Source organism: Urocitellus parryii, chromosome 2, assembly GCF_045843805.1.
Source record: "Urocitellus parryii isolate mUroPar1 chromosome 2, mUroPar1.hap1, whole genome shotgun sequence".
NCBI classification, from domain to species: domain Eukaryota; kingdom Metazoa; phylum Chordata; class Mammalia; order Rodentia; family Sciuridae; genus Urocitellus; species Urocitellus parryii.
In genome coordinates, this window is record NC_135532.1 from 218,748,503 (window position 1) to 218,774,370 (window position 25,868).

At 41.8% G+C, this 25,868-nt stretch overlaps 1 protein-coding gene and 1 non-coding gene across 2 annotated transcripts; both read left to right on the forward strand.

The window, feature by feature from the left end:
- Positions 1-302: 302 nt before the first annotated feature.
- On the forward strand, positions 303-25,868 carry Chaf1b (chromatin assembly factor 1 subunit B). Its single transcript, XM_026380368.2, has 14 exons — positions 303-333; positions 898-1,079; positions 1,932-2,064; positions 3,779-3,896; positions 4,262-4,365; positions 7,683-7,779; positions 9,933-10,017; positions 11,459-11,552; positions 16,247-16,316; positions 16,411-16,502; positions 19,864-20,026; positions 21,379-21,810; positions 25,019-25,113; positions 25,612-25,868. The coding sequence occupies exons 2-14, from the start codon at positions 954-956 to the stop codon at positions 25,704-25,706; spliced, it is 1,704 nt and encodes a 567-aa protein (XP_026236153.1). The 5' UTR covers positions 303-333; positions 898-953; the 3' UTR covers positions 25,707-25,868.
- On the forward strand, positions 6,514-6,585 carry LOC113175989 (small nucleolar RNA SNORD101). The gene has a single exon (XR_003300023.1). It is a non-coding gene; the product is annotated as a small nucleolar RNA SNORD101 (small nucleolar RNA).

Here is a 25,868-nt window from a genome sequence, read left to right on the forward strand (position 1 = left end):
TGAGTTCAATCTCTGGTAGCCCCTCTAAAAAAAAAATCGAACCAAGGGAATAAGTGATCGTAGTAAATAATTTATAGTCTCATCCATTCTTTCGTCCCAGCGAGTCTGCAGGAATCCGTTAAGTCTGCAGGAGGAACCCTCCTTCGTACCCGCCACCCGCCGAATGGCGGTGGACCAGACAGGGCGCCGGAGGCGGGCACCTCGGAGCCCCGCCCACCACAAGGTGAGTCGCCCGGAGCCCCGCCCCTAGGGAGGCGGAGCCTGCGGTGCGCGGGAAGTGGCGCGCGCAACGGCGGGAGCTTGTGGCGCCGCGGACTGGCAGCTTCCCTGCAGGTAGGCTTCCTGGGGTTGACCCCCCATCCCCGCAGGTTTTCCGCGCTCGCCGCGCCGGGGTGAGAGGGCCTCGCTGAGGACTGGCGGGTAGGCGGGCAGACTGCTGGGGCCGGGGTGGCTCCCGAGCGGCGGGCAGCCGGCCCCGCCCAGCGCAGCCTCCTCCCGCCAGGCCCGGGCGGGCTCCCGCTGCCTTGCGCCCGAGCCTGAGGTGGGGTCTTGTGGACCCCGCAGCCGTCCCTCGCCCGTGAGGCCCTGCCCGCGAGCTCCCTCCCCCGCCTTCCGCGGCGCCCTTTCCGGAGACGGCGCCCTCCCCGAGGCGGCCCCACTGTGGACCCTTCCCTCGCCTCCGGCCTGCGCCCAGCGGGGCTCCTGCGGCGGCCGCAGTCCCCGGTCGCCCTGCCTTTCCGGCTTTGCGGGGGAGTCCTGCGCGGTGGGACGCTGAGCTGAGGCGGCGCTGGGGGTGGAGCGCGCAGGTGGGAAGTCGGGGTAGGGGGCGTCCTTTCCCGGGCGGCGCGCACTTAGGCGGGTAGCGGGATTCCTGCCCCACACTGGTACTTAATTCAGTTGATCCAGCTTCCCGCTGCCTTCGGAAAAAGGACCGCCCATCAGAACTCGGGAGGATGAAAGTCATCACGTGTGAAATAGCCTGGCACAACAAGGAGCCTGTGTACAGCCTGGACTTCCAGCATGCCACTTCTGGCCGGGTCCACCGACTGGCGTCTGCGGGGGTGGACACCGCTGTCAGGGTAAAGGGGACAGAGACCGAAGACCCAGGGAAGCCCCACTTGGAGCCACAGTTTTCACTCTTTTATTTAAAATTTATGGCATCCTCCTCAGGTTGCTCTGTCAGCCCAGAATGCTAAATTCTTAGAACCTGAAATGAGCGATGAAAGCGAGACAGAGTAGTGTTTGTAATTTTTTTTAAAAAAATCTAACTTGGAATGAAACCCAGGGCCTCCTGCATGCTAGGCAAGCACTATGTCACTGAGTTACATTCTCAGCCCTTTTATTTTGTGGCAGGGTCTGCTAAGTTCCCCAGGCTGATGGGAAACTTGCAACTCTCCTGCCTCAACCTCTTTGAGTAGTCAGGTACAGGTGTGCACTACCATCACCAGGGAGAGTAGCTTTCTTATTTGAGTAATAGTGTCTACATTGTTCCAACTGGATGCCCATTATGTTAGAATCCTGGTCTGGGTTCCTTTGGAGTAACAATTTTCTCTAGAAAGCTGTGGGAGGGAGGATCACAGGTATGGAACTTGGACACCTCCTTTCCTCCTCTCACTATTTACCTACCTGAGATATGGTTGAGCTCACTTTGCAGATGAGGAAATTTGAATCAGAAAAGGGTGTGAGGCCTGCCCAAATCCATAGTCAGGAAAGGGCCAGGTGGGAATCAGACCCACATCTGTTGACCTCAAAGCCTGCCTGCTGTTCTTGAATAGTTCATGGTCTGAAAGGAGAGATTCCTTCATTTTGTGTTTCAAAAGGAAAATTAAATTCTCTTGTTGAAAATAAGCATAGAAATGTTTTAGTACAAGCAAGGTAGTGAATGCTCATTCTTTGTTTTTTTTTTTAAGTGAATGTTTTGGTATCAACAGATCTGGAAGGTAGAAAAAGGACCAGATGGAAAAGCCATTGTGGAATTTTTATCCAATCTTGCTCGTCATACCAAAGCTGTCAATGTGGTGCGTTTTTCTCCAACTGGGGAAATTTTAGCATCAGGAGGAGATGGTGAGTATTGTACTTCAAAAATCCATTGAGATCTACATACCTACTTGTCTCATGTTAGTTAGTGACATTTGAGCTAAATATCCTTTTTATTTCAGGTATCACTGATCTTCTCAATCTGGCATTTAGATAGTTCAGAAAAATACTATTTGGGCAAGTGTGTCAGAGTGAGGAGATGGAGGATAACAATATTAAACTTAGAAGACCTGCTTGAAAACAGTTCTTTTCCACTTGCTCCCTTGAAGATGGTTGAAATCAGGCAGGAAGGGTGCTTGTCTTTTGTCAGTATTGCAACAGTTCTGGCTCTGTTTGGTTGTTTAATATCTGTGGTGATTAGAGTGGGTTCCATGGCTCTGTGTAATTAATTGGTTTCAGGAATTACTTTAATGACTAGCCTTCTAACTTGTCATTGTTTGGTAAGAGCAGATGGATTCAGATTTTCAGTCTGCTAAAACTATACAGAAAAGTAAACCTTTTACTTTCAAATAGTCTAGGAAATGTATAAGATAAAGCAAATGTGTGTTTTTATTTGGAACAAGAGGAAAGGGAAATAGTTGAGTTCAGTGCTATGAGGCTCAGAGTGTGTCATATGTATGTGGTTTGTGTGTGTGTGTTTACAGGAAAAGGTAGAGGGTGGAAGACCACTAGGAGGCCAAAGGCTGTCTCCTGTGAAGTTGCACAGGACAGCTCTGGTTTTGCAAAGCCTCTTGGCCTTGAAGACCTGGAAACCTGCTATTCTTCAGTATATGTAGAGTATCCATTTGTCAGAGCCAATCATGTCAGCCAAACTCCCAGACTAATGCATGCAACCAGGATTCCAGTCAAGTTTGAGTGGGACACATATGTTTATACATTGGCAAAATCCATTTACTTTGCTCCTGTGAACATTTTTAAACAGGAAGTTAAATCATTGTCAGAAGGTTTTGTAGGAAGTGTAGAGTCAAAATGTGAGGAGTCATCAGGCACAAGACATAGCTAGCTAGCATCAGGCTAAGGTGACTGGTACATCCATAATGAATTAATTGTTGACACTTAAATGGAGCTTTCCATGCACCAAGCATCATGTTGTAAATGCTTTATGCATATTGACCCACTTAGCCCTCACAATAGCCCAATCAGGTAGGTATATTATCATTATCCTCATTTTATATATATACATATTTTTTTAAAAGGGTCATTTTTAAAATTATATATTTAAATTGTTGAGGACCTTTATTTATTTATATATGGTACTGAGAGTTGAACCCAGTGCCTCACACATGCCAAGCAAGTGCACTACCATTGAGCCACAGGCCCCCCACCCCCTCATTTTATATTGAGGAAACTGAGTCATCAGATATTCAGTGACTTGCTGAAAGTTACAAAGGAACAATTTGTAAACTTTTGCATTGGTGGGTCTTTGCCCCCCCCCCCACCTTTTTTTTCCCTATTCCGCTACATGTAGCTTATGCCTTAATTTGTTAAGGCAATGGCATTTTGCCGACTATGGGGATCCTTCTTTAAGGTGACTTTATATAGCTCTGGTCTGAGGTTGATTCTTTTGTAATGTTAGTTTAGAAGGCAAGCCTAGTCTTTCTGTCCAGATTTTTAACAAAAGTAAATCATCATGGCCACAGTGTCCATTGAACAGAAAAAATGTTGTTTAATGCCCTAAAAATCCAGAAATGGAAGAGTGTGCAGTGAAGCATGGCTTATCTGAAATTGAATCTCTCCACAGATGCTGTCATTTTGTTGTGGAAGGTGAATGATAACAAGGAGCCAGAACAGATTGCTTTTCAGGATGAGGATGAGGCTCAGCTGAATAAGGAGAACTGGACTGTTGTAAAAACCCTGAGGTGACCTGAGGAGGGACCATGGGAGTGATTTATCTTTATCACCTGACACATTAAATGGAATATGCCTTTTGACCTTTATATCTAACTTAAAACTTACTTATATGAGATAGTCATAAGACAATAAAAGATAAAATAAGTTAAAGAGGATTTTCTTTTATAAAGTTTTCCTTAGTAGAAAGTAATCAATATCAAATATACAAATATCTTTGAAAGCAGTTGTTTATAGCCAGTGCTAATATAATTCTTGTGGAAATTTCTAGAATCTCATTCTAATGCATGGTTCCAGAGTTTGTGTTTATAATTTTAGCAACCTTTTCCTTTTTGGGATAATGACTTTTTCCCTCTCTGTCCTATTTGGGTTCTAGGGGCCACTTAGAAGATGTTTATGATATTTGCTGGGCAACTGATGGGAATTTAATGGCTTCTGCCTCTGTGGATAACACAGCCATCATATGGGATGTTAGTAAAGGTAATAGAGATTTTTTATTAGTGGGGGATGGAATATTCTAAGTATTTAAAAAAGTCTAGCCTGCTTTATCTTTAAAAGCCATAAGAAAAGTTTCTTAAGTGAACTAAAATTGGTGATTGAACTAAGAGAAGACGGATTAGTCCCATATACCATGAGTCCAACTCAGTTTTTAGGGCTCCACTCAGAGTGTAGGAGGCTTTGCAGTGGTGTTGTGAGTTACTGGTGCCTGTGAGAAGCAAATCTCATGTGCTTGGGAGGCAGACATGAGGGGTACAGGCACCAAGTGGAGGACTTGGTCATTTGTAATTAATGTGCATTGCATCCTGGTTGATGTAGGTGCGATCAGGTTTCCATTTTAGGAAATCAAGGATAGCTGAAGACATTCCACTGCCTTTACGGCATTTGTTCTCTGTTCTGGGAGACAGGCGCTATGTCAGAAGTTGCAGTGGTATATAAGTAGCAGTGAGTTCCAAACCCAATAGTAGCTAATTCCCAGTCATCTTTATCCCCTACAGTCCTTTATTCAGACCTTTTATTCTCACCCAGACTCTTCCTGTACTCTTGTCTAATGTGCAGGCAATCACTGTCTCACAACCCAAGTGCCTGGCTAGGGAATCCAGGAGTGGAGTTGGCATTGGCCATTACTGTCTACTATATCAGTTCAGTTTTCATCTATTCTAAAAATCTCTGTTCTATCCAGCCATTTGGGCCATCCTCTTTCCAGCCTATGTCTGTCATCCTCTCACTAATCAATATCCAGTATTCTGGCATGATGAAGGACCAGTGTCACTGTCTTTTTTTTTTTTTTGTTAGTTGTAGATGAACACAATATCTTTGTTTATTTATTTATTTTTATATGGTGCTGAGGATCAAACCCAGGGCCTCACACATGCAAGACAGGCATTCTACCACTGAGCTACGGCCCCAGCTCCAGTGTTACTGTCTTCTGTCCTCTCCACATCTGGCCATTGTTTTCAATGATTTCAGTTCTGTGAGGCCAGTGCATCTAGTACCCCCTCAAGCCAGTTGTAATGACCTTGAACATTATGAGTATGCAGGCCACTACTGTATTTGCTGACAACAATGGATCTGAAATGGCTACATGGTAGTGGTGGGGGGTGTGGACAAATACACAGATTGGTATAATGTCAAAATAGGTGCTAGGAAAGGCTGTTTAGGAGAGCTACCGTGAGCTTTGGGCCCTTGTACAAACAGGCCTGACTGAAGTGAGAGAGCAAACTGTGTACATTATTTAGGAAAAGAGTGCTTCACCTGTGGGAACTACAAGAACAGGCCCTGTGGCAGGAGTCGCCTGCCCTATCCAAGGAACAGGATGGAGTAAATGTGAGGGAGGATGGGACTTGACAATACTTGCTGATGGGCTGGCTATAATTCTAAGCTTTTGGCAGCCAGGTGGATATTGGTGCCATTTCCCGAGATTAGGGACTCTGTGGGGGGAAATAGTTTTGTCAGGGCGACTAAAGTCAAGGATACATCTTAGACCTTTGTTGCTTAACTATTCTGCCAATGTCAACCAAGGGTCCTGCTCTTTCACTAAAACCTCATCTCCTTCAGGTTTTTGAATGTGTTTACCCTCAGCTTTGTCTTCCAGTGTGCACAAATCCTAAGTTCTCTGATTACTGTTTTTCAGCCCCTCTGGCCTGTTATTTCCCCTGCCTTGCTCCCCAACAGAATCATATACCTGCGCATTAGTCCCTCTGACTGTCTTTCCATCTCCACGTCCACCTTCACAGACCCCAGCCTGGGCTGAGTGCAGTTGCTTCCAAGCCTGCATTCCTTTTGCTTCTCAGGGTCAGACCTGTTTGCCTTCTCCCACAAGCTATTTCAGATCTTCAGAAGTCTTCTGCATCCCTCTTCTCAACCCCAGCACCTCAATCCCAGCAGATTTCCAGAAAAGAGTTTCAGAGAGAGAAAGAGAAGTGCCATAAAGTAGAGCAGAAGGGCAGGGAGTTAGACTGAAACATGTATGTTGCATGTTGTGTGTGTATGTCACTGGCAGCTTGAAGATTGACGGTTTCGCTGGTGGTGGGGAGCGACTGCAAAGTGAAGTGCTGGGAAAGTGACTTGCATACCACTTTTGAGAGGCTTTTCTTGATTGCTTTGTTCATTTTTTAAGAACGATTAGGCTTTTGAATGATGATTTAAAGTGTCAATACTTCTTCACTCCTATTATGAGTGAAGTATAACAGTCTGGCAAACCTGTAAGTTTGGGGCTAGTCACATTCTGAAGAGCAGATAGGGAGCCTCATTTTGTTTAGAAGTTAGCAAAATGAGTATGAAGTTAAATTAGTAGGATTTCAGGCTGATGTTTGTTGCAGAAGAATCTAGGCCTGCAGATGAATGTAGCATCCTTGTAGGCTTGCATCCTGTGCGATAGGCTTGTATGTGTGAGTTGGTGGAAGCCTTTTGTGTGAGCATCAAATCAGTCTGTTTGAGGTTGATGACAAGAGATGAGGGGAATGGGTAGGGCGTTGTAAAATGACACAGGGAACTTCATCAATTAGTTGGTTGCAGTCTGCCATGGTTAAGGATTTGGCATGAGATGAATGTCATCAGAGAATACTTAAAATGTAAGAATTGAACAAATAAAAAATTGGTTGATGAAAAAAATGGTTAAGGCTCCATAACTCCTTTTTATCCAGGGAATCTCTTTGTGCTGCTGGCTTTATTTTCCGAGTATTTTCCTTAAAGTCTCTTCACCATCCCTATTAACATTGCACCAGTTCAGGCCCTTCCTAGCTGAGCTCCTAACTAGTGACCATTTTTGCCAACTCTCCTGAGCCTCAGTTTCATCTTTAAAACATGGTCACTTCCCAGTTGAGTGTTCTTGGCTCATGCCTGTGCCTTTTCCTCACCCACAGGGAATCTGGATTATATCTCTTTTCCTCACGATTTGGCTCTCACCTTACCCATTAGCAGTTCTCAGTTACTTGTCACTACACCATCTATGCTGAGCTCAGCTGTTGTAGAATACCCTTCCTGTTCCCTTTCATTTCCCCTACATCCTGCTGGATGTGAAGACATCGGGTCTTCTCTGATGCTTACTCCTGCTTCTCCTCTGATCTGCGTTGTGTTGTACCTGTCTGTAGCTGCCCTGGCTTTCCATTATTCTATGAGCTTGAGTGTGGGGGTTGTGTGGAGTCAGCTCTGGGTCCTCAGCCGTCACAGGTTTGGAACAGAGCCTGTCTCTTGCTGCCTGCTGAATGATGCAGTGGAATAAAGGGAATAATATTTATGTCATAGTTTATACAATTTGTTCCCAAGGAGGTTTTGGTAATCTGTTGCTTTTTTTGTAGGACAAAAGATTTCAATTTTTAATGAACATAAAAGCTATGTACAAGGAGTAACCTGGGATCCTTTGGGTCAATATGTTGCTACTCTAAGCTGTGACAGGTATGTTAGTATTTGGCAAGTTGTCTTTGTATTGCTTGGTATTTTCTGCAGAAGGTTTTTTTTTTTTTTTAATTTTTTTTTTCTGTAGTCATAGATGGATAGAATGCCTTTCTTTTATTTGTTTATTTTTATGTGGTGCTGAGGATCGAACTCAGTGCCTCATGCAAGCTAGGCAAGCGCTCTGCTGCTAAATCACAGTCCCAGCCCTGCAGAGGAATTTTTATTACAACCAAGATCAATAATAGTCTAGCTCTGATTTTTTTGTTCTTTTTTTCATACTCTTATAATAAGTGGAAACTGATTAGGGCAGGTACCTTACACAGATTTAGCACTTGGTAAATCTTTATTGAAGGGGTGAATTAATGTAGGAAGAACTATTGCATTTGATTTCACAGGAGAATTAAAAAGTCTTTTAAGAGTGGGGCGCAGTGGTGCAGGCCTGTAATCTGAGCGGTTAGAGAGCCTGAGGTAGAAGGATCTCAAGTTCAAAGCCAGCCTCAGCAACAGAGAGGTGCTGAGCAACTCAATGAGATCCTGTCTCTAAATAAATTCAAAAAAAGTGTTGGAGATGTGGCTCGGTGGTTGAGTGTTCTTGAGTTCAACAAGAGTTTGCCTCCCGGGCTGGAGATATGGCTCAGCGGTAGCGCGCTCGCCTGGTATGCGTGCGGCCCGGGTTCGATCCTCAGCACCACATACCAACAAAGATGTTGTGTCCGCCGAGAACTAAAAAATAAATATTAAAAATTCTCTCTCTCTCTCTCTCCTTTCTCACTCTCTCTTTAAAAAAAAAAAAAAAAAAAAAAGAGTTTGCCTCCCCCCCAAAAAAAGTCTTTCATGAATATGACTTAAACAAAAAAAGCTAGTTGGAGTATTTATTTAGCGCTCGCTCTCTCTCTCTCTCTCTCTTTTTTTTGTGGTGATGGAGATTGGATTTGGGGTTTCATGCATGTTATGTCAGTGCTCTATCACTGAGCCATATCCCTAACTCCTATATTTGACTTTTTTTTTTTAAATTTGTATTAGTTGTAGATGGACACAATACCTTTATTTTATTTACCTATTTTTATGTATTGCTGAGGATCGAACCCAGTGTCTCTCATACTTCGAGGCAAGTGCTCCACCACTGAGCTACAGCCCCAGCTCCTATATTTTACTTTTTGATGATAGTTACTAGTATAGTGATTTTTAATGACTCCATTTAAATTTTTAATGACTGCATTTAAATTTAATAGAAACTAAATATTTTGTCCTTCTTGAAAAGAAGTCTTGTTGCTGTATTTATTGGTACAATTGCATTTAATTATGTTCTTGGAACAAAGGGTTAAAAAAGATCTGGAGTTCCAGGTGTATTATTTAACCCATTAAGTTCCAAGTTTTTAATTCAATGAATATTTTAATAAAATTGATGTAAGCGCATTTAAATAGATTAGAAATCATAACCTAGAGCTTATATATTATGTAAATTATTATTTAGTAATACAATTAGATTCTTATTATAATTATATGTAGTATATTTAAGCTTTAATATCTGGGAACATAGAACAAAGTAGTTTAACATAATAGTTCTTTTAAATATTCATCCAACTACTTTTAACTAAAAAATTGAAAATAATATAACCCTGGCCTAAAAGCAACATGTAGGAGTTAGTGTTTATTTTTCATAGACTCTCCTGTTGTATTCTGGATGCCATTTATTTTATGATATTTGTGTTTTGTTCAGGCAATCAGGAGTAACCAGTTTGATTGGTTAGTAAGAATAATATGAGTTAACAACCAGATTTTCTGCTGGAGTTCCCTTTATGTTCTAACTCTCCAAGAGTGAGACTCTTTTAACACAAAACAAACTTCACTATAGTCATACAAATTGCCACTGGGACAAATATCTAAGACCTGAAACACAAGACGGCCTGAAGTGTGTCTCACTTGAGAAGTTGAAACATGCACTGAAAATAAAATTGTGACATTTTTACCACTGCTGTTTCCTTAAGGTGGTTAATATTTGCCAATCTGTCATAATTCTTCAATTAAGTCTAAATGTCAGTGGTACTGGTCTGCAGACTCTGATTCCTTGGGGCAGTCATAGATGGTAATAGATTGCTTCTGTATGAATCATAATTCATTTGCTAGAAGAGGAAAATCTATTCTTTCTTCAGGGTATTGAGGGTGTACAGCACACAGAAGAAGCGTGTGGCTTTTAATGTTTCAAAGATGCTGTCTGGAATTGGGGCCGAAGGAGAGGTATGAAATATCATGACATCCTTTCAAAAGTCTGTTAATTGAGACTTAGGAAGTCAGGAGGTCCTCCCTTGTAGCTAAATCACTGGCCTTGGGACTGGACACCTGGACTAACTATACCATAAGGTTTCCTCTTGGAATGGAAAGAGACTGGTCTGTATGGAAATGGGGACATCTGGGGACAGGAGAGAGCCAGTGGTGGATGATCGTGGTTTGCAACCTAGCAAATCACTTGGGAGGCATTAAAAGTGAGTGTTCCTTTGGCTTGAGGTAGCAGGGTCTCCAGGATTCTCAGGTCTAGCTAGAGTGTATCACAACTGATCTGGGAAGATTCTTGTATTAGGCAGCAGAAGGCAAGTTGGGTGTAGTAGTGCATGCCTATAATTCCTGAGGCTGAGGCAGGAGGATTGCAAATTCAAAACCAATCTAAACAACTTGGACTTGATCTCAAAATTTAAAGCATCCCTGGGTTCAATTCTCAGTGCCAAAAAGGAAAAAAAAGAAAAAAGTTAGTTATGATGGTGCACACCTGTAATCTCAGGAATTTGGGAGCCTGAGGTAGGAGGACTATAAATTTGAGGCCAGTCTCAGTAACTTGGTGAGGCACTAAGCAACTTAGCAAGGCCCTCTCTCAAAAACTAAAAGGGCTAGAGATGTGGTTCATGGTAAAGCACCCCTGAGTTCAGTTTCCAGTACCAAAAAAAAGGCAGGTGGGTTGAACGTTGCCTCAGTGGTAGCAGATAGTATACCATCTTGCAGGTCATTGGAGAGCTCTGACAGAACCAGCATAGATCACAGGGCTGGTAGTTAGGAGGAGTAGGAAGGATCTGAAAGAACAACGAGTAGGACTCTGTTCCTAAGCAGTCATGACTTTCAAGGCAGACACTTAGGTGAGGGGGAGCAAGTCAGTTCTTGGAGCAGCAAGGGGACTTGGTGCAAACCCAGCCCGAGGTGCCAGGAGAAGGCCCTGTGGGTGTAAACTGACTTGCACTGAGAGATCATGTCTATAAAGGAGGATAGTAATGCCTGCTTCCTTCAGGTGTTGAGAATGGAATGCTAACAGTTTATAAGTTATTAATAAATGGTGGCAGAGGCTATCCCACACAGATGTTCAAGAAATGTTGTTAAAACCTGGTAAGAGCAAAGGTCTCCTGGTTGTCTTCCTGCTTCTCTCCAGTCTCACTCTCCAGACAAACCACCGTGGTGGGGTGGGATGTATACAGAGTTTTAAAAAATTATTATACAAACACATATACACATATGGAGATACAGATGCACGTATATAACTTTCCTTAACAGAAAGAGAGATTCAGTTCTCATGATTATTTGATTTGTAATATGTTTTAATTTTATTTATTATTACATCGTTAATAAATGGTAAAGATTTAGTGTGTAAATCTTTATTTAAAGATTTAGAGTAATGTTTAAACTTTGTATGCTACAGGCAAGAAGTTACCGGATGTTCCATGATGACAGTATGAAGTCCTTCTTTCGTAGACTCAGTTTTACTCCTGATGGATCTTTGCTCCTTGCCCCAGGTGTGTTGACAGCTTTTGATCTAATGGTGTGATGACAGAACAGGGGTGTCTGTGCTGCCCTTTCGTAATGCTTCTTTTCAACTCAGTGAAGTCTGATCAGAGCATTGGTCCCCAACTTGTCTGCACATTGAAACCTCCAAGGGAGCTTCAAAAAGATAGTGCTGTGTCCCACTCTAGAGATGGGAGTTTATTGGTATGGGGTGTATTACCTGGCTTTTGGAATTTTAAAAACATTTCCAAGTGATTTTGATATTCAGGTAAGTTTGGGAATGATGAAACTAGAGTGATAAACAGTTTATTTTAGATAAATTTTTTGGTTAAAAAAAATTACCAATAAAACCTTTTACTGAATGATTTTTTTATTAGACATGTATGTGGAAGTCATAGTTCTAAAGCCAAAAATAAAGTGCCTATTATTTTTATTATTCTCAAGAATGAAGGCACCTTCATTGGAGAGGGACAAGTTTGGTTGAACTAACCTGTGGGAGTTTAGTTGTCAAATCTGAAAAGTCAGCAAAATCAGCAAGGAAAAACTAGATTTATTGGCTACAGGAAGGCAGAAGGTTAATAAGCCCAACATGATCAGGCAGAGCAGTGTTGTGGCTAGATTGTCCACAGAGATGTCAGCTAATTTATATGGCTTGACGAACATCCTTAGCATGAAGATGACAGTATTGCCCAGGTCAGGTTTGCCACCAAGAGTCCCAGTCAGGCTGGGCATGAGTCATTCATGCATATATGTGGGTGAGGCTTTAAGGAACTTTGAGAGCATTTTGGGGACACTTTGATGCAAGAAGATTCAGGACCAAGAAGTAGTAGTTGCTAATGTTGTTTACTAAAGTTACTCTCAAAAACATTTTTATTCAAATTTATTTACTAAACTTAATAAAAAATCCTTTATTAAATGGCAACTCCCAAAATATCTTTAGTTAAGATAAGGTACCAGATCGGAGTTTGCTATCACCATTATTGTTTTTTGTGGGGTTAATAAATACAGGAAAACAGGAAAATGAAATTACCCAGATTGGAAGAGATAAACAACTTTTTATGCCTTTGATAGGATTGTATTTATAGAAAAATCCAAGGGATTTAAAAGATAATACAAGCATTACAAAAAAAGAATTTGATAAGGTGGCCAGTATTGGGTAAATACATAAAAATCTATATCTTCTATACTGCAGTAAGTCTAAGAAATGGAAAGAGGAAAAGTATCCCAGTAGGAGCTGCAGGTGTAGCCTGGTGGTGGAGTGCATGCTTAGCATGAATGAGGCCCTGGGTTCAATCCCAGCACTGAGGAAGAATCCATTTATATTAGTGAAAAACCCATAAAATACATGAAAGTGAATTTAATAAAAAAAGGCAAGAATGTTTATGAAAAATTCTAGATTCGATTATTAAAGATTGTAAAACAAGTTCTTTTTTTTTAAATATATTTTTTTATTAGTTGTTGACAGACATTTATTTTATTTATTTATATGTGGTGCTGAGAATCAAATCCAGTGCTTCACACATGCTAGGCAAGCACACTACCACTGAGCCACAACCAGCCCCATAAAACAAGTTCTGTATAAATGGAAATATGTTGTGTTCTGAAAATTATCACCAGTTTAATTTTCAATTTAAGTCCTATTAGAGGGTTTTTTGTTCTTTTTTGTTTTAGCAAGGCCTTGCTAAGTTTCCCAGGCCGGCCTTGAACTTGGCATCTTCCTATGTCAGCCTCCTGAGTAGCGGGGATTATGGTTGGGTGCCACTGAATCTATAGGTTTTTTTTTCTTTTTCTTTTCTTTTTGTGGTGCTGAGGATTGAACCCAAGGCAAGAATTCTACTAAGCAAGCTATATCCCCAACTCCCTGTTTTTTTTTTTTTTTTATATATATTTATTTTTAGTTGTAGTTGGATAATACTTTTTCTTTTTTTCTTTTTTTTTTAAAGAGAGAGAGAGAGAGAGAATTTTTAATATTTATTTTTTAGTTCTCGGCGGACACAACATCTTTGTTGGTATGTGGTGCTGAGGATCGAACCCGGGCCGCACGCATGCCAGGCTAGCGCGCTACTGCTTGAGCCACATCCCCAGCCCCGGATAATACTTTTTCTAATTCTTTTATGTGGTGATGAGAATTGAACCCAGGGTCTCGCACTTGCTAGGTGAGCACTCTACTGCTAAGCCACAACCCTAGCCCCTATTTTTTTTTTTTAATCCCAGTTTTCTTTAGTAGAACAAATGCTGACAACTATCCGAGGAAATATGAAAAAAAAAAAAAAAAGGAAAAAGAGTTGAGTGTTTGCCTCATCAGATACCAAAAAACACTGACACTACTGTTGTCAAATCAATATGGTATTGGTATAGGACTACACTAAAAAACTAGTGAACTAGATTGACAAATGAGAAATAGGGATATAAGGGAATTTAACATGATCATAGGTGGAATTTTAGTGGGGAAAATAGGTTATCCAATGAATGGTACTGAATAACTATATGAAAGAAGATAAAAAATTAATTCTAAGCCAGGCACTGTGGTGTACACCTGTAATCCCAAAGTTCTGGGAGGCTGAGGTAGGAGGATCACAAGTTCCAAGTTCCAGGCCATTCTCAGCAACTTAGACCCTCAGCAACTTTTCAAGACTGTGTCTCAAAAAAAAAAAAAAAATGGGGCTGTAGCTCAGTGGTAAAGCAATTCCCCAATACCAAAAAAAGAAGGAAAAAAAATTTTTCAGGTAAATATAATACTTAACTATAAATACAAGAATATAGAACTCCTAAAGAAACAACAGGTCTGTTTGCATTTTAATATAAAACTTTGATAATGGCAAAAGATGCAGCAAGTTGAACTAGTGGATGGATGGTGGAACTGGAAAATAATATTTGTGTTTGTGGTATAAGGAAGAAAGGGCTGCTATATATTGTATTCAACAATCCTAAATACACAGAGGAAGAAAATCTCAGAAGAAAAATGGTGGTTTGTAGCAGAGCAAAGCTACACATTGAGTGGACCACAGAAAAGGATTCTAAAACTCAGTAGGGAATTACAGATTGAAGTATCGTAAAAACTAGATGTCTCTTTATTTCCATCAGACTGGAAAAATAATACTATTGCATGCAGAATGTGGGTATTGTTGCTGGGAGAATGGATCACCATTTTGGAAAGCAGTCTGGTAACATTTAAATGTATGTGCCATCCAGTCCATCTGTCCACTCTGAGAGCCAGTTCCTTAAGAAGTGAATGCAACCTGGAATCTAACCTGAGAGTCATGGAGGCCTCCCAGGGTTTGGCATAAGCCAAGACCTTGAGCCCAGAGACCTTGCCCATTATCTGGGTGGGGAAGATCTTACCAGAGGAGAAAACATTTTAGTAATGTGCTGAAAAATGAATAAACATTTGCCAGATGGCTAATAGTTTGGGGCAAGGTGATATGGGGATAAGTATTTTAATTTAAATATGGTAGTAAAAGATACCCAACAAAATTTACCACCTTAATCATTAAAAAAAAAAAAAAGTAAATGCATAGTATGTAAGGTGTGTTTCAAAGATGTTTATTGCAAGCATTGTAGTGGTTAAAAAAAAAAAACAAACACAAAGCAATACTCATTAACAGAGGAGGTAGTTTTATACCAGTAAATAGAATACAGCTACTAGGAAAAAAATGCATTAGGGCTAGGGATGCAGCTCTTAGTAGAGCATTCGCCTAGTGTAAGTCAGGCCCTGGGTTCAATTCCCAGTTGCCAAAAATAAGTAGATACAAATTGACCTTCATGAGTAATTGGCTAAGAAAAGCAAAATAAGGAAAAGTGTAAATAATATCTCATTTCTTAAGATTCTAAAAAGAATCTATCAGATGGGTATACTTGTGGTTGAGTTACAGCTGTCTGCATTGATTATATGAGAATAGAAGAAATGTAAAAGTGACATAATGGTTTATTAAAATGGATTACGTGGAGGTGGAAAGATGGACAAGATGGGTAGAGGGTTAGCAAAGCAAGAAATAGTAAATAGACAGCTGATACTGCTAACTGCTCTTTCTGATAGATATGAAATGGTCATATATAAAATGATATGTGTATGTGTCAAGAGATACAAACATGGAGTAGGGAGGAGTTTATAAGAGCACTTTTATGTCACAGCCTCTCCCTGGCAGGTTTTGCCCTAGTTTTCAGTACATCTAGAGTAAGTGAGGACAAGCTGTCAGAAAGAACTGTTCCCCAGAGCAGTCAGGCTCTGCTTGAGGCTGGGAATCGCTGCACTGGCTGGCTCTCCTCGCATAGTCAAGTCTGAATCAGGCAGATGGGGAAAAGCCCGGGTCTCAGTCTCTGGATGACAACCAAGGACTAAATCCAGGGACAGAGAGTCGGCTCCTAGGCGGATCCTGGGCAGCTGGATCTAGTTTCAGGCTTCATCAGCTTGATTTGCCTGGATTCTCAAAAATGTTTTATATAGCAAGGGTACCCTACTTTATGTTCCAGTTCCCAGGGAGCTGCCAGACCCTCAGGTGAAGATGCAGATAGGTAGAACTGGAGTAAAGAGCAAGAACAGATAGTGATGGAATATTTGTACTTGTCTTCAATAATAAAATAACATTGTCCAGAGAATAGCATTATGGGGGAAAAATGACAAACCAGAATTAAAGGCTCTTAAACTTTTGCTGGAGAACAGTCTAACCTAACACTGACTCACCTCTCTTTCCCTTCTGTTCCACAGCTGGGTGTGTGGAATCCGGTGAAAATGTAATGAATACAACTTATGTTTTCTCCAGGAAAAATCTCAAAAGGTATACAATAGAGGGAATATTTGAGATGCTTGCCCTCTCTTTGTGCTTTTGCTGAGCAGCAGTGACTATTTCTAAACTATGTTTAATTTTTTAGGCCTATTGCCCATCTTCCGTGTCCTAGCAAAGCCACACTCGCTGTTCGCTGCTGCCCTGTCTACTTTGAATTGAGGCCGTTGATGGAAACAGGTACCCTTAGGGCCACAGTGCTGTGCTGTGCTGTGTTCTGTCTGAGGCAGGTCACTGGTCGGGTGGGGATTGCATGTGTTTTGGGAAAAGGTGTGTATGTGGGTTTGATTCACTCATTTTTTTAAATTGATACTTAAAAATTGAACCTTTTTTTTATTGATACTTAAAAATTGTACCTATTTATGTTAATGTGCGATATGATGTTTTGATACATGTATGTATTATGTAAAGTTCAAATCAGGACATATCTGTCTCAAACATTTATCATTTCTTTTTTTTTTTTTTTTTTTTTAAAGAGAGAGAGAGAGAGGAGAGAGAATTTTTAATATTTATTTTTTAGTTCTCGGCGGACACAACATCTTTGTTGGTATGTGGTGCTGAGGATCGAACCCGGGCCGCACGCATGCCAGGCGAGCGTGCTACCGCTTGAGCCACATCCCCAGCCCCATTTATCATTTCTTAACCTCTGAGCCATATCACCAGCCCTTTCATATATTTTATTTAGAGACAGGGTCTTGCTGAGTTGCTAAATGCCTCACTAAATTTCTGAGGCTGGCTTTGGATTTATAGTCCTCCTGCCTCTTCCTCCTGAGCCACTGGGATTACAGGCATACACCACTGCTCTGCCCAGCTATCATTTCTTTGTTGTGAAAACATTGAAAATTCTTTCTTGTAGGCTTTCTGAAATATACAGGATAGTCGTGTCATCTATATTCATCATCCACAGCAGAATTTCTATCTCCTGTTCTGTAACTTAGTACCTATTGACCAACCTTTCCTAATTCCTCCCTCTCCCTCTTTTCTCCCTCATATCTGGTAATTGCTATTCTATTCTCGCCTTTTATGAGATTATCAGTTAAGTTACCCTTAAAAGCTGGAGCAAGGACCGATGTTATCAACATGTATGTCAGTTTTTTTTCCCCATTGTCCAGAATACATTTTCTTGCTTACCACAACTTTAGAGAATATAAGTGCTAGTTTTGTGTTTCTGCTGATTCATTATTGATTTTCTAGGCAGTAAAATTATGTGTAAATTAGGTTTTTGTTTTTAACTCCCTCCACCAGCTGCTTTTAAGATTTTTCTTTTTATCAATGACTTTAGGCAATATAAATATGATGTGCCTAGATGTAGTTTTATTCATATTTCTTGTGCTTGGGGGTTCATTGAATTTCTTAAGTCAATCAGTTTATAGTTTTTATCAAATTAGGGTGTTCTTGCAAGTGATTGTTGTCCTATTCATCAGGGACTTTGATGATGCATTAAGCTGTTTGAAGTTATCCCATGGCTTATTGATGACCGTTTCCTTTTTCAGGTTTTTTTTCCCTCTCTGTGCTTTGACTTAGAAGTTTTGACAGCTGGGTTTTGAGTTCATTAATTTTTTCTTCTGTATGATCTACCTGTGGTCCTGTCCAGTGTATTTTTCATCTGTGACATGCAGTTTTCATCTCTTAAAGTTTAGTTTCAGTTTGAGTCTTTCTTGTATATTCTTGTCTCTTCTTTTTTTGTGTGTGGAGGGTACTGGGGGTTGAACTCAGGGGCATGTAACCACTGAGCTACATCCCCAGCCCTATTTTGTATTTTATTTAGAGACAGCATCTCCCTGAGTTGCTTAGCGCCTCACTCTTTGCTGAGGCTGGCTTTGAACTCTTGATCCTCCTACCTCAGGCTCCCAAAGCTCTGGGATTACAGGTGTGCGCGGCTATGCCTGGCAACCCATGTCTTTTATATGTTGCTTCTTTTCTCTTGCTTCTTGAGCTTATAGAGTACAGTTACAATAACTTGATGTTTTTGTACATAAGGTTGTTTTTTTATTTCCTCCTAATTGTGGGTAATATTTTCCTGGCTCCTCACATGCTTTGAACTTATGCAAGCATTGTGAAATTTACCTTAGTGGATGTGTTGGATAGTTTCATTCCTATAAGTTTTCTTGAGGTTTACTCTGGGATGTAGGGAAGTTACTTAAAAACATTTTGATTCTTTTGGGTCTTGTTTTTAAGCTTTGTTAGATGCCGTCACAGTAGCATTTGGTCTTGGGCCAATTTTCCCTACTCTTGAGGCAAATCATTCTGAATAATCTATGTCCTGTGAAATATGAAGCTTCTCACTGAGTTGGTTTTTTGTCACTATGACCAAAATTCCTGACATAAACAACTTAAAGGAGGAAAGGTTTATTTTGGTTGTGGTTTCAGTTGGTTAGCTCCAAGGCAAAAACATGTTATAAAGGTGTGGCAGAAGAAAGCTGCTTATGGTAGCCAGGAAGCTGAAGAGGGCTTTGAAGGGGCCAGGAACAATATAAACCCTTCTAAGGGGCTGCCCTCAGTGACTTTTACTTCCTCCAACAGGTCCCACCTCCCAGTAGTTCATTCAGCTAATGGATTAATCTGTCATCCATCACATGGATTAATCCACTCTTGAAGTCAGAGCCCTCAAAATTCAATCATCTAAAAGCCCTACTTCAGAAACTTGCTGCATTTGGAGACCTTGCTTTCAAAACATGAGCTTATGGGGGACATTCCAGATCCAAGTTGTAGCATCCATTCTGGCTGGATTCCTGGCCTGCTGTGAGCTTCAGGGATTGCTTTCTTTCTGATAGATCTTGCTCAGCCTCCGGTACTGTCCTCAGAGGTAGGCACTGCTCAGTACTCAGGTGATGACTCAAAGCTCTCTGCAACTCTTTCTGTAGCTTTTGTGTCCCTGCCTGTGAGTACTGGCTGCCTTGGCCTTTCCCAGCTGCCTGCTCTGTCTTCTCGACTAGGGGTCTGCGAGGCCTGACCTAGGTTTTCGCTACCTTTTTGGCACCTGGAAGCACACCAGGCAGTAATTTGAGGCAATTGTAGGACTTCACTCATTTGCTGCATCTCTCAGAGATCATCCTTTGTTGCCTGATGACTAGTGTTTTGAAAACTTGCTTTATATATTTTACCTGGTATTTTAGTGGTTTTCAAGTGAAGGGTTGGTCTCTGTTATTCCTGTTATTCTGCTGGAAGCAGAAGCTGTTTTTGACTTTTTAACTTTTAATGTAAATGAATATAGCCAGATTGACAGAGCATTATAGCATCACCTGGTGGAATGTTTCTAAATATACCATGTGTTTTCTTATCAGAACGTGACCACTCAGAATGACTTCTTCCCTTTTCTAATCTTTTTTTGGACCTCGGTGCCCAAGGCATACTGTCCTTACTATTGTGTTCCTTTGTACATTTCTTTTATTCATATATAAAGAATTCTTTGTAAAGAACAGCAAACTGGTTTTTAGTAAAGCTCTCATTTATATTTCCCTGAGACAGGGCTTTTTGAGGGAATTGGTTATTTCCTTTGGGAACTTGGTTTTGTCCTCTGTTCTGCCCATCTCCCCTGCAGATCAGGGATCACGCGAGCCAGCCATGGAACTGTTGAGCCTGCCCTACCGCGTGGTGTTTGCAGTGGCTTCTGAGGATTCCGTGCTGCTCTATGACACCCAGCAGCCTTTCCCCTTCGGCTATGTGTCTAATATACATTACCACACCCTGAGTGATATTTCGTGGTGAGTGCTTGCCAGTGAGCAAAGGAAGAGATAGAGTCTTGTGACCAGGGTACGCCTTGGGCTAGGAGATATGTCAATACTAAAAATGGCCCTTTTGGTCCCATTTGCCAGTCACATTAAAGGGAAAGCTGTTCTGGTTTGTTGTGAAGCTTGTTTCCTAGTTTAACAGCTGTAGGTTTGATGTCATTTAGGTTGCCCTATGGGACTAGTGGAGCTCTCATAAACTGCAGGGAGGCCCCAGGGCCTTCCTCATCATTTGGGATCTTGTTGGGTTCTCTGAAGGAAACTCACTGACAAGCCGTTGGAAGTGGTGTCACTTGGCGCTCTGCTCTCCCTCGGCCACTTTTTGGTCCCTAATTTTTTTTTTTTTTTTGTGGTGCTGGGGATTGAACCCAGGGCCTTGTGCATATGAGGCAAGCACTCTACCAACTGAGCTAGATCCCCAGTCCTTGGTCCCTGATTGGCCTCTGCTGCCTGCCTAGACCTGCATTTGCTTTAGCTGGGGCCTGGCCACTCACCATCTATTTCTTACTCTTTATTGCTCTTTTTTATTTCTCTGTTCTTTTAATTTTTTTTTTATCTTGAGAAAGGAAAAGATCATCTATCTCATTGTTATTTATATGAAAGTTAATAATAGTGCAGATGAGTTGTGGTGACTTAGCTACATGCTGTGTTTATCAGCTTTCTGTTGCTGTGAGATACCTGAGAAAAACAACTTATGGAGGAAAGATTTATTTGGTCTCAGAGGCTTCAGTTCCTGGTCAGCCTTTGGCCAAACGTGAGGCAGAACATCAGGGTGGAGGTGTGTACAGAGCAAAGCCTCTCACCTCCTGGCACCCAGGAAGCAGAAAGGGAGAGTGTACCAGGGTCCAGGGACAGGATATACCCCTCCTAGGTATGCCCGGTGACTCCCCTCTTCCAAGCAGGCCCCACCTTCTAAAGGTTCCACTACCTCCCAGTAGTGCCACCCACTGGGATCTGGGTCTTTTTTTTTTTTCTTTTTATTAGTTGTAGTTGGACACAATATCTTTATTTTGTTTATTTATTTTTATGTGGTGCTGAGGATCGAACCCAGGATCTCACATGTGCTAGGCAAGCATTCTACCGCTGAGCCATAACCCAACCCATTATTTATTTATTTTTGAGACAGGTTCTTGTCCTGTTGCCCACGCTGGACTCTTAGCACCTGAGCTCAAGTGGTCCTCCTGCATCAGGCTTCTGAGTAGTATGTAGTCACAGGCTGTTGCACCCAGCTCATCAGACTTTATTTTCTGATTAGTCTTGAGAGTGTTAAATATGGGTTGTAAATGTCACTAAAGTCTTTAACTTTTTTCTCTGCTTTGGGAACAAAGGTCCAGCGATGGGGCTTTCCTGGCCATTTCTTCCACAGATGGTTATTGCTCATTTGTGACATTTGAGAAAGATGAACTTGGCATTCCGTTGAAAGAGAAGCCTGTTTTGAGCATGAGAACTCTTGATAAAGCAAAGAAAACTAAAAGTCAGATGCACCAAGGATCTTCACCAGGACCCAGATTGGGAGAGGGGACCCCCAGCAGCAGAATACATGACTCCAGCAGTCCCTCTACAAGTCCCTCGTCATCTGGACAGCCTCCAGCCCCAGCAGCCCTCAAGGACACTCCTTCAGTAACTCCTGGCATCAAAAACTCCTTGCCAGGGCCTTCAGAGGAGAAGACCCTACAGCCCAGTAGTCAAAACACGAAAGCGCACCCATCCCGGAGGGTCACTCTGAACACATTACAAGCCTGGAGCAAGACCACCCCCCGGTAAGCACATTTGACAAAACAAGAATTTGACATTGTGAAGTGAACACTCCCCGTCTGTTCAAGGTAGAAGTCTGCAGTGAGTCCTTCCCACCGTTATGAGAGGTTGCTTGACATTAAATCTGAGGGTGTCATGTTCTGGCTCGCAGGCCTCTGCCAGTTCCTTCATTCCTAGCTGCTGTGTAGGCACCCGGACTGAGATTTGGTCACAGCCTGCCATCCAGGACCATAACCACTCTCTGTGGTTAATCTGTGTTCCCAGAGCACACTCTGCCTTTGCAGCCTCTGTGTCAGCCTCTTTTGGGTTCATTGTATTGTCTGTCCCCTTAGTAACACCAAAGTCCTCCTGAAAGACCCATCTGAGTGTGTCTTCATTGTTTAAGGACTTTGTGGCCCTTCAGCCCTTTACTCTGTCACCACCCATCACATTCAATAGCAGATGTTTGGTTTAGGTCTCGGTTTCCTCTGTTAGATTATGAGCCTGGAAATATGTCCTCATTTTGTACCTGTGTTCTTTTTCCTAAGATGGTACCAGGTGCTTCATGACAGGTGGGAAATAAAAGGGAGTGCTGGTTAGCTTTCTGTCACTGAGATAAATGTCTGAGACAAGTCAACCTAGAAGGAGGAATAAATGTCTTTCTTTGGCTCATGGTTTCAGAGGTTTTAGTCCATAGTCACTTGGTCCTATTGCTCTAGGCCTGTGGTAGCCTAGTGCATTGTGGCAGGAACAGTGGTGGAGCAGCCTGCTCACTCATGGAGTCTGGGAAGCAAAGATAGGGAGGAAAAGGCCAGGGAACCCAAATCCCCTTCAAGAACATGTCTGCCAGGATCTTACTTCCACCGTTACTTCACAATGGCTCTTTTCTCCCAGTAGTGCCATAGTCTTGGGAGCAAACCTTTAGATGTGGGCCTTTGGGCAACACTCAGTCAAGCTATAGCCAAGTGCCTTCTTTTTTTTGAGATACTGGGAATTGAACCTGTAACCTTGCACATGTTAAGCCAGCACTGAGCTATACTCCAGCCCTTTTCATTGTATTTTCTGATAGGTTCTTGCTAAGTTGCCTAGACTGACCTTGAACTTGAGATCCTCCTGCCTCAGTCCCCTAAGTAACTGGACTTACAGTGCACCTTTACCCATTTTATTTGGTTCTTTTCTTTTAATTTTTTTTAGTTGTCAGTAGACCTTTATTTTATTTATTGATATGCGGTGCTGAGAATCCACACACATGCTAGGCAAGCGCTCTGCCTCTGAGCCCCAGCCCCTTATTTTGTTCTTTATTTTTTTTTTTAATTGGTAATGGGGATTGATCCCAGGAGCACTTAACCCTTTTTTTAAAATTTTGATACACAGGATCTTGCTAAATTGCTTAAGGCCTCATTAAGTTGCTGAGGCTAGTCTTGAATTTATAATCCCCCTGTCTCAGTCTGCCAGTTGCTGGGGATTACAGGCATGCACTACCATGCCTGGCTGTTAGCACATAATAACTGTATGTTAATGTGGGGTACACAGCAATATTTTTTTAAAAAATATTTTTAGTTGTAGATGGACAATACATTTATTTGTTTTTCTTTATTTGGTGCTGAGGAGCAAACCCGGGCCGCACACATGTTAGGTGAGTGCTCTACCACTTGGGTACAACCCCAGCCCCATATACAGCAGTATTTTGATACATGTATACCTCATGTCCTGATCAAATCATCTTAAACACTTACCATTTGCATGGTGGGGAACATTCAGGATCCTGTGTTAAATGCACGCCACTTGTTGTAACCACATCACCTGCTGTGCAGTAGAATCCATTCCTCCTATCTTGCTGACCTTGGACCCATTGGCCAGCTTTCCCCATCCCTCCTCCTCTTGCCACCCTGCCCTCCAGTTTCTGGTGGCCACTTTCCTGTTCTTGACTTCTACGACATCAGCTTTTTTAGATTCTAGATGGTGCAACTATGTTGTTCTTGTCTTCTGTTCCTGGTTTCCTACCATAATGTCCTCCAGGTTTATCCATGTTGTTGCAAATGCCAGATACCCTCCTTTCTGTGGCAGAGTAGTGCTCGTTTGTTTATAAGGAATGTCTTCCTGAGCTACCTGGTCCCCAGGAACAAAGGGCTCCCTGTGATGCTATGGCTATTTCTCCCCCTTCTCACTAGTCAGCTGACTTCATCCACGTTGCTGCCCCCGCCACAGAGCTGCTTTACATGTCCTTCTTTCGCCAAGCAGTGCTGGCCTTTGGTTTTCCTTTCTTTTTACCTCTGATGCCCAGTTATCCCCTGTGACTCTGCACTTCCTCTCCACCAATCCCTCTACCTCCTCGTGTTCCAGATGGACTAGTGGAGAGGGAGATGGCAGGGCAGGATGGGGAGGTGAGGCACAGCCCCCATTCTCTGCTGTGCTCTTATGTCTTTATTGGCTTAGTCACAGTGTGGTTCAGGTGTAGTGCTCAGCTCTTTCTAAATCTCTCATTTCTACAGAATAGCAGTATGGGTTTTTTTTTTTTTTTTTTTCTGTGTGTTTTTAGATAGTGGGAGGCATTCTTTGAAATATTTTTGGTATTAAATTGCTTTCCTCTTCTGATTTCTTCTAAACTATTTACCAAGTTTCTTGCATTTGTAATTAAAAAGAGAAAAATAGTCATTGAAAAATTAAGGCTCTGGATTTTAAAAAAAGGATTATCTATGTTTGGTGCTTTCCATATGTAGAAATTTTGATAACCTTATGTATGCAGTATTCAGTAAGGTGCTCACTGGACCATTGTTAATTAACAGAACTCAGCTTTTGTTTAAAGCTTTTAGATGACTGGTTATGGTTTGAGTTGACCATTATAAGTGTGATAGTTAAACTTAGTAGGTGGATGTAATCCTTTCTAAATAACTGGGCACTATATGATTGTCTAAGGTTTTTTTTTTTTTTTTTTTTTTTTTTGGAACTAGGGATTGAACCTAGGGGGCACTTAACTACTGAGCCACATCCCTATCCTTTTTTATTTTAATTTTTTTTATTTTTTTATTTTTGAGACAGTGCCTTGCTAAATTGCTAAGGCTAGCTTTGAACTTGTAGTCCTTCTGCCTCAGCCTCCAAGTCACTGGGATTACAGGCATTGGACCACTTTGCCTAGCTCAGGTGAACTTTGGTAGTTTTGATATTTAATATCATATATAAATAAGTTTTGTAATACTAATGAGCCATTCTTTCCTTTTATTTTTTTTAATCAAGGAGAATAAATTTAACACCCTTAAAGACAGATACACCACCAAATTCTGTACCAACCAGTATAATTTCTACCTCTTCCACAGAAGAAATTCAGTTAGGTAAGTGATGTTGTTAATGGTTTAATGCTTCTCTTTTGTTCTTTTGGAAATTAGCACCACCCAATTTTATATCACTTCTAAGAGAGCAAGGATGCATCCTGATGCAGCTGTCTTCTAAGAATCCCTGCCTGGATGTTTATCTTAGAATAAGGCAATCCCTGTGATCTGTCTTGGGTTCAGGAAGAGTGGTCTAGATTGGGTTTCTTGACCTGATGACTTCGTGATTGGGCAGGATAATTTTGTTCTATTGTGGGGTATTATCAGCATCCCCAGATTGTACCCCTGCTCTGTGACATTCTCAAATGTCACCAAACGTTGCCCACTTCCCTTGACAGACAGTTGCCCCCGATGGAGAACTGTGGTATAGATCCCATCTTAGCAACACAGGCTCTTGCTGGCAGTTCCATTCCTCATCTTGGCTCTGTGTTTTGTTATGTCAGCTTTAAGCCTATAGAAGTCCTCATTCACTTGCCCATTTTGTGTTTATTGATATTTCAGAGATGCCTGGAGATCCTCAGGGCAGTCCTCCAGAGCTCAAGCAGCCCAGACTTGACGAGGACCAAGGAAGCCCCCAAAGCCTGGACCCTTGCTAGGACCTTGACTGCTGCCCATGGGCCTGCTGGGCAGTGCCTGGGCATGTAGCAAGGCAGCCAGGAGGGAGACGCCCAGGCCAGTGGCATCGGAGCCAAATAGACATTCGGAAGTTGATTTCTGTAACAGAAAAAGCACATGTACTGATTTTTCTCCAGAAATAC